General features: G+C 35.8%; 1 protein-coding gene across 3 annotated transcripts in view; it reads left to right on the forward strand.

Annotated features, from left to right (window-relative positions):
* The window catches only part of CASD1 (CAS1 domain containing 1), a 29,115-nt gene that overhangs the window by 14,816 nt on the left and 8,299 nt on the right, over window positions 1-6,000 (forward strand). For all 3 annotated transcript variants that reach the window (XM_015617839.3, XM_015617840.3, XM_033511851.1), the window contains 5 exons: window positions 889-1,103; window positions 2,070-2,495; window positions 2,897-2,986; window positions 3,553-3,672; window positions 4,630-4,786. In XM_015617839.3, the coding sequence (XP_015473325.1) occupies window positions 889-1,103; window positions 2,070-2,495; window positions 2,897-2,986; window positions 3,553-3,672; window positions 4,630-4,786 (1,008 nt within the window). The remainder of the gene's footprint in view (window positions 1-888; window positions 1,104-2,069; window positions 2,496-2,896; window positions 2,987-3,552; window positions 3,673-4,629; window positions 4,787-6,000) is intronic.

Genomic DNA, 6,000 nt, shown 5'->3' on the forward strand with positions numbered 1-6,000 from the left:
GTAAATCTGAAAAAACAAATCAACTTCCCATTCCTTTCAAAACCATGTTTGTTTATACCAGAAGCAGTTAGTTGTCAGACTTGTCCCATCATGGTATTGCTAAGGACCTAGCCCATTTATATAATCTCTGATCTCTTCAGTGGCCCAAGTGGGAGGAGAAGCAGTCTGTACAGAGTTATCAAGACACTGATTATCCAAACACAGGCATGAGTACCTAAAGTAAATCAATCTGCATCTCACAGTGTGTCACAGCAGGAGCTTTTTACAGGAACTTAAAGACCTCCAAGCTGACATTTTGATCTAGAACCCCATATCAATTTCTTTTAAGCTTTACATAATTTCTGAAGCCTGTCAGCAATTAAGTTTACCCTTTTTTCTGTAAAAATGAGATTCTGCCATATGTCAAACTGGAATCAACAGGAGCAAGTGGAATGTTTATGGCCTATGACTTAAATGAGGAGCTGTTTTTTTCCACAGAAAAAAATAGGGTTTGAGAAAGTTTTTGGTTTTTTTTAATATGTCTATTCTGCTGCCTGTTTTCTGCCCTTTTTCCTTCGGAGTCTTTCATTCTGAGAGAAAGACTAAGCAGCTCTGCACTCTAGCATTATGTGATTTTCCTGGATTCAGAGAAATTAAACAAGCATTCATGTCTGTCCAGAGCTTTTTAACCTACAACTACTTAGGCATTAATAGGGAATGGTGATAAGAACATTTCACGATAAACAGCTCTGGTAACTGTAACAGTAATTTATTCCTTGCTGTACATTTTTTCTGTGTAATTAAACATTTGTGACCTCTTAAATGAAAGTAGCTCATGCAACTTGAGCTAAAGAAACTCTTTGATAAGTAGAAGATTTATATGTTCATTCTTTATCCTTTCAAATTCAGATCCCGTTTACGAAGATATGCTGAGTGAAAGTCGGAAAATGATCACTAATGAGAAAATAGATGCTTATAATGAAGCAGCTGTTCGTATTCTGAACAGCAGCTCCCGAAATTCCAAAGCTAAAGTTAAAGTGTTCAGTGTATCAAAATTGATAGCACAAGAAACTATCATGAAGTCTGCAGATGGCCTGCATCTCCCTGAATCAAGCAGAGATACAGTAAGTGTTTCTATCATTGGTCAACATTAAAAGTAGCAATAGTAAAACAAGACTGGAAGTGAATATTCTGAAACTGCAGACAGTATGGATGTAATGAGGACCGCATTTGTCAGGGAATTTTGTTCAAAAAATTTCAGTGGGTGGGAGGGAGTGCAGTCAGTTTTATAGGCATTTTAAAAACATAATAGAAAACACATTAGTACATAACTATTTTAAAATAGCTGTTAAACCACCAGATCTTTTAGATCCTGAATGCAAACTTCATGTTTTCATGTGTATGAATGAGTTGAGGTGGTAATGACTTATAAAGCAGTGCTAAGAAATAAGTCTTAAATTTTCCCCTATGTGTCCAGAAAATTTGGTTTGGTAAGGAGCATGCAGAGGACAACAAACACACAGTATAGACCTCCCTGATTGCTTGGAGTGCCTCTGACTTTATTTCTAATCTTTTACTGAGCAATATGTATAAGCATGCAGTGAGCCCATGTGAGCTTTTCAGCCTGCCCTTTTTGTGAGAGAGCTGTCCCATCATGTCACTTTTGGTTCCATTCCTTTGCAGGTTTAAGTTGCTTTAAAGTACTGGATGAACTTAATGTCATCTTATCACATGTTTCTGTCTCACATGTTTTAGAGACTTGCATTACTGTTGTCCTTTAGAACCCAAGTTTGTGAGCTGTTTTTCATTTATAGACCTTCTACAGCCAGTAGAGAGAACCCTCCTGTTCTAAGATTAGCCATTTTTGCTTACCTCTAGAAACTCAGTTGTTTTTTTTTTGGGAAGAAGTGTTTTGACTGGACTGTTGAATGCAACTGGGTATATGGTGGGACTGGAAGATTTAATTTTTGTAATGATAAGGGAGAATTGCATGTCTTACATCAGTGCATGATGCAGAAGAAAATTTCCTTTGAAGGTTTCTTTTATTAATTAGAAATTAATTACCAAAACCGCTTATTTTTTTTTTACAGAATGCAATGATTCTTATGAATGTCTACTGCAATAAAATAATGAAGCCCATTGATGGGTCCTGCTGCCAGCCTCAGCCTCCTCTCACTCTGATACAGAAGATAGCTTTCTGTTTTTTTACTCTGTCCATTATTGGATATTTAATTATCAGCTTAATTCATCGGAATAATTATCGGAAGAGCAAATCATGCACTGATTTGGAAAGCGGAGAGGAGAAGAAACCTGCCATCAGCACACCTAACGTTTCTACTTTAGAGATGCTCTTACACTGCTTTTGCAAACTTGGTCTAATCATGACCTATTTTTATCTATGTGACAGAGCAAATCTTTTCATGAAGGAAAATAAATTTTACACACATTCATCTTTCTTCATACCAATCGTCTATATCTTGGTTTTGGGGGTATTTTATACTGAAAATACCAAAGAGGTAATGATCACCTTGACATCCCACTAAAATGTTTCCCATTTGTATGTAAGATAACCAATTTCTCAGTATTCAAGGTTAATTTTTCAAAGTTAGTATAACTCACCTGCAAAAAATGCCTTCTCAAGCAGTATAATGTTTGCATAGAATTACATGTAAAGGCTTTTTGAAGCCATATGGATGTTGCCACTTTAGTCATTCTCACTCTTTCAAACTGGAATTGATCAGAGCTCAGCTAAAAGAAAATTGAAATCATCTTAAATCTGTACCCACTAGACAAGACTTTTACAGTTGAGACCCATTTACCCATAAAGTGGCTTATTGTTTTGAACTTTTTCTCCTCATTTTGTAGATATTCCTTGTTCTTTTTGGAATAGCAACACTCTTGTTTTGTTTTGCATTAGACTAAAGTGTTAAATAGAGAACAGACTGATGAATGGAAGGGCTGGATGCAACTTGTTATTTTGATTTATCATATCTCTGGAGCAAGCACTGTGAGTGATTTGAATTTCTTTTACTTTTAGGGGGAATGCAATTTGTGTATGTTGTTTCAAAAGAAGGATAGTGTAAATGGGCATTAGAACTGAATGGAATTAATAAATAATGCTATTGTTTCAGTTGATTTAAACATGGTATTAGCAGAGTTAGTTTTTTTAAGTGTAGATTTGATTGATAAAACATTATATATGTTACTTGACCAGTGGAAAAAATAATTTTCCTGTGTGTAGAATATTTAATTAATTTATTTTTAATTGCTAGAAGTTTAACCTTCAGCTGAAACTGCTGAAGGTGAGCTTTCAAAGAGCCCTTCTTAAGCTTCTCATAACTAGTAATAGTATATGGCAAGTGTAAAGCAATAAATAGAAAAAATTGGTTTTAACATCAGAGGTTAGCACACCAAAAGAGCTTAGTAAGAAACAGGGCAATGTGTACCACAGTGTTTCTTTCCTTAGTTAAATGATTTACTGTGATGCAGAAGTAGCTTAAAATAGAGGGGAAAAAGGAATGCCAAAAATATTTACATGGACATTTATAAAAGGTACTTTATTTTTCTCAACAGTTTTTGCCTGTGTACATGCACATTCGAGTTCTGGTTGCTGCGTATCTGTTTCAAACAGGTTATGGGCACTTCTCATATTTTTGGTTAAAAGGAGACTTTGGTGTATACAGAGTGTGTCAGGTAAGAATATCTGTCTACTATTTTTATAAATAAGCTTGTCAGATAGCAAAATATCCATACTATATTCATACTCTCTAAGTAATGTGAGATCAGATGACTTAACCAAGGTTTAAGCAATAAAAATGGCTGTTGTGTCTATGTAATCTGATCTGTTTAATTGGTAGTGTTTATCTAATACAAACTTAAACCATATAAATAATACTTACAATGTAAAAAATGCAAGTACATACACTCTGAAATATCAAGACAAATATTTACTAATAAATAGCAGTGGAGATTCTATTGCAGTAGCAATATACAGCATATAGCAATGTATAAGTAATGAGCCAGCTGGGCTTCCAAAGACAGTGTATTGGAGCCTACATTTACTAATAAAGAAAAAATAATTTTCACACCATAACAGTACTGGGAAACATACCTGGTTTTGTGGCTTCCCTCCTAAGTTTTGCAGTATATGCTGTAGTACTTCAATGTTTTTTTCCTAATACATGTATTTTATTGCTGTTAAGTCTTACATTGTCCTGTAACTCAGGTCACTGTGCTTATTTAATGTATGTTTACAACCTGGTAATGGCATTAGCCTGGCTTTAACTGAGCTATCCCAGGTAGCTATGGGGGTGAAAAAAGAGACATTAACAGCATCCAGCAACTGGGGCACTTGGTCCCCAGTGACTTGGAAATAGTCAGATTAGGTTAACCTTATTTTCATTGCAATCTCTTCCTGTGAAGGCCAGGGTAGGACAGGTCCAAAACCAGATAATCAACCTGCAGTCTTCCATTGCCCTGCTGCTATTCCCTGTGCCACTTTATCTGTGTTTCAATTAAAATACAATCAGCATGTGAGATGTAAAATACTTAGATATTTTTGTGTAGTGCTAAAGGAAAATGTCCTCATCTTTCTCAGCTTTGCCTCCCAGTTTACATATCCTCTGTCTTCTCTCCTCTGACACCCCCCAGGTTTTATTTCGTCTCAATTTCTTGGTTGTGGTACTGTGCATAGTGATGGACCGACCTTACCAGTTCTACTATTTCGTGCCATTAGTCACTGTCTGGTTTATGATCATTTATGCCACCTTAGCTGTATGGCCTCAGATTGTCCAGAAAAAAGCAAATGGTAAGATTTCTTTTTTTCTTACTGCTATAAAACATTTTCATGTTACTACAATGATGATCATACAGAAATGGCACTGTTGGTAGGTCTCAGTCTCTTTGTTAGTCAAAATACGCTAGACAGCTGCTCACAGAAATACAGTTTGTCATAGGTAAATTGAGTCAGTTGACAAATATAACAGCTGATGACTAAACTCTACCTCTTCTTACAGTTGGATTAGAATACTTTTTAATATGTTTTGATCATCAAAAATGTGTTTTACCAAGAATTGTAATTTTACTGAATGGAAATAAAAACCATAGGTTGCATTGTCTGTGCTTGCTGAGGCTGTCTGTCAGATGCTCAGGGTGCAGCGTGAGCAGGAAGTGTTTAGACTTCCTTGTTCTGTGTTGCCAAGGTGTCTGTCTGTGTTGAGCACCAGTTCTGCTTTAACTGGCCAAATAAGAACATGGGGCTTGCTATCCTAATCTCTTAGCTTAAGTGAGCTATCAGAGCTATGTCTTGTGGTACAAATAAAAATGGAAGTAAAATCCTAGTTTATGTGTTGTAGATCATTAAAAACCTGTAAAGCATGTAGTAAATGCTTATTATTTAATTTGCCTGAATTAGAACTAAAACCTTAAGAGCCTCAAATCCTCATTCCCTATTGATGGAGGAGTATTCCCATTTTATAGCCTGAAGATGACAACAAAATATACCAAATATATACCAGGAATAGATGCTGCAAAAATACACTTAGAGTAGTTATACAAGCTATCTCAAAGGCAAATATCTTCAATTTAATTTTCTTTTCTACAAAGGCACTTTTCTTGCAGAAACAGAGAAGTAACTCTTGTGTACTTCAGAGCAATAGTGTACTGTGAAGCTAGAAAATCTTTAAATTATAACTTTCAGTTGTTTATGATCCTGTTTACAGTTGCCAATTTATATGGCAGGAGGGAAAATGGTCTCTGTTGCAATGCTGAGGTTTGGTTAGAGCGTAATGTCAGTGGACAGCTTTGAGGAGTAGATAGTTGTCCTTAATGACCTGCAGTTGAACTTTGGAGCAAAACTGGTTTCTCAAAGTCAAATAATATTTACTTACTTGTTTCACATGACAAAAGGCAGGCGTTTTTATGTATATATTTGTTTACGTTCACCTATGTCCTAGTTTAGGGCAAATCAGGAAGGAAAACTCCAAATGAGAAATGCCCCTCCCCACTAACTGCTCCGGGAAA

This window comes from Parus major, chromosome 2, assembly GCF_001522545.3.
Source record: "Parus major isolate Abel chromosome 2, Parus_major1.1, whole genome shotgun sequence".
NCBI lineage: Eukaryota > Metazoa > Chordata > Aves > Passeriformes > Paridae > Parus > Parus major.